The sequence below is a fragment of the Alligator sinensis genome, unplaced genomic scaffold (genome assembly GCF_000455745.1).
Source record: "Alligator sinensis unplaced genomic scaffold, ASM45574v1 scaffold707_1, whole genome shotgun sequence".
Lineage (NCBI taxonomy): Eukaryota > Metazoa > Chordata > Crocodylia > Alligatoridae > Alligator > Alligator sinensis.
In genome coordinates, this window is record NW_005842065.1 from 589,639 (window position 1) to 591,408 (window position 1,770).

Below are 1,770 nucleotides of genomic sequence, written 5' to 3' on the forward strand. Positions count from 1 at the left end.
CACCCGGGACTCGCCCCACGGCCTCTCTGGGATGGATCCCCCCAAGCCGCCCCTAGGTCTGGGGTCCCCTTGCTCCATGTAGTGCCCCACCCCACTCCAACCCTGGTCCTCTGGCCCCTGGCAGCCCCTCCACCCCGCTGACACCCTCAACCCCCTCCCATAGGGGTACACCCCAGCCCCCTGGGGCAGGACTCCTCCCCACTTCACTGACTCCCAGGGCTGAGACCCTGCCCCACCCACACTTTGCCGCCCCTAGGTCTGGGGTCCCCTTGCTCCATGTAGTGCCCCACCCCACTCCAACCCTGGTCCTCTGGCCCCTGGCAGCCCCTCCACCCCGCTGACACCCTCAACCCCCTCCCATAGGGGTACACCCCAGCCCCCTGGGGCAGGACTCCTCCCCACTTCACTGACTCCCAGGGCTGAGACCCTGCCCCACCCACACTTTATGGGTTACGAATCCTCCCCTATTCCAATGACCTCCATAAACTGTGACAGTGGGACACCCTGCCAGTTCAGAGGCTCCAATATCTGCCCCCCCCACCCATTCACACAGGGAGGAGCAACAAAGGCCATGATTCTCCCCCCCACCAAAGGGAGGCAGATGCTAGCTTCTGCCCCTAGGGACAGACTGCAACAGGCTGGAGGAGAATGCCCCTGCCAATAGCGACCCTGCCCCCCCCCAAACCAGAAGACCCCAACCTCATAACCTCCCTCCATGGAGCCTCACCCCCACAGCTTCGCTCTAGCTGCAGGCACACACTTTGCTCCAGTTTAGGGGGCTGCCTCACATTCCCTCTAGCAGCAATGGTGCCTGACTACATGGGGCATGGGCAAAAGGAGCACCCGCCCACAAGTGCAGGAACAGGCATGCACTGCCCTCTCCCCCTACCTAGATGAGCCCCAGCCCTGGCTCCACCCCCCACAGTAGCCTTGAAGAGCGGGGCATGGGGGGAACTAAGATGGAGACCCCCAAGCTGCAGCTGCCAAGCCAAGGCCCCAGAGGTAGAGGGGGGAGGCAGCTCTTCACTGCTGGGGGACACCCCCACTCTATCCCAGGCCTGGTAGCCACTGGGGCCATTCAACCCCCCCACCCCTGGAGCAGGACTTAGCCTGAGATGCAAGACTTGGGGGGGGGGCAAACCCAGCCCCCACCCCACCCAAAAGACCCACAGAACACAGGGAAACAGTCACATTCTGTTTATAAACCAGCAGACAAGGCAGGGCAACATATGGGGGGGGCTCTCCCATGGGGGCAGCTGGGCGGAGAGGGGAGTGCTAGACTCAGGCCTTGGAGGCAGCAGGGTCCTCCACCACTGGGCGGTGGCGTTCAGCTGGTCCGGAGCTGGTAGTCTGGGAGGTGGGAGTGGAGCAGGGGAGTAAGAGGGACTCCCACCCTGAGAGACCTCTCCCATAGAGAACATCACATACACAGGTGCCCCCCACACCTTAGGAGTGCCCCATACATAGATACATGCCCCCCACTAAGGCTGGGGGGATGTGCTGAAAGTCCCCACATGCCCCCCACACATGCCAAGAACCCCCTACTACGGTTGGGGGGGGTAGAGGCCTAGGGACCCCATGACTCACCCCCACTCTGGGTGATGTAGCGCACCCAGGGCAGAGCCTGGTACCCACTCTTCTCAATGATCTTCATGTAACGAACCTGGGGGGAGGTTAGTATTGGGGGGACTGCCCCAGGCTAGGGGGAGGAGGTGGAAGGGCACTAATCCAGTCCTGCAGCTGCTGGGGATACAGGCTGCTCTCCCCCCC

General features: G+C 62.8%; 1 protein-coding gene across 3 annotated transcripts in view; it reads right to left on the bottom strand.

Annotated features, from left to right (window-relative positions):
* Positions 1-1,192: 1,192 nt before the first annotated feature.
* The window catches only part of AP1M2 (adaptor related protein complex 1 subunit mu 2), a 7,773-nt gene continuing 7,195 nt past the window's right edge, over positions 1,193-1,770 (bottom strand). For all 3 annotated transcript variants that reach the window (XM_014519828.2, XM_006023355.2, XM_025204007.1), the window contains 2 exons: positions 1,588-1,663; positions 1,193-1,350 (listed from right to left, as the gene is read on the bottom strand). In XM_014519828.2, the coding sequence (XP_014375314.1) occupies positions 1,328-1,350; positions 1,588-1,663 (99 nt within the window). In that variant the 3' untranslated portion in view covers positions 1,193-1,327. The remainder of the gene's footprint in view (positions 1,351-1,587; positions 1,664-1,770) is intronic.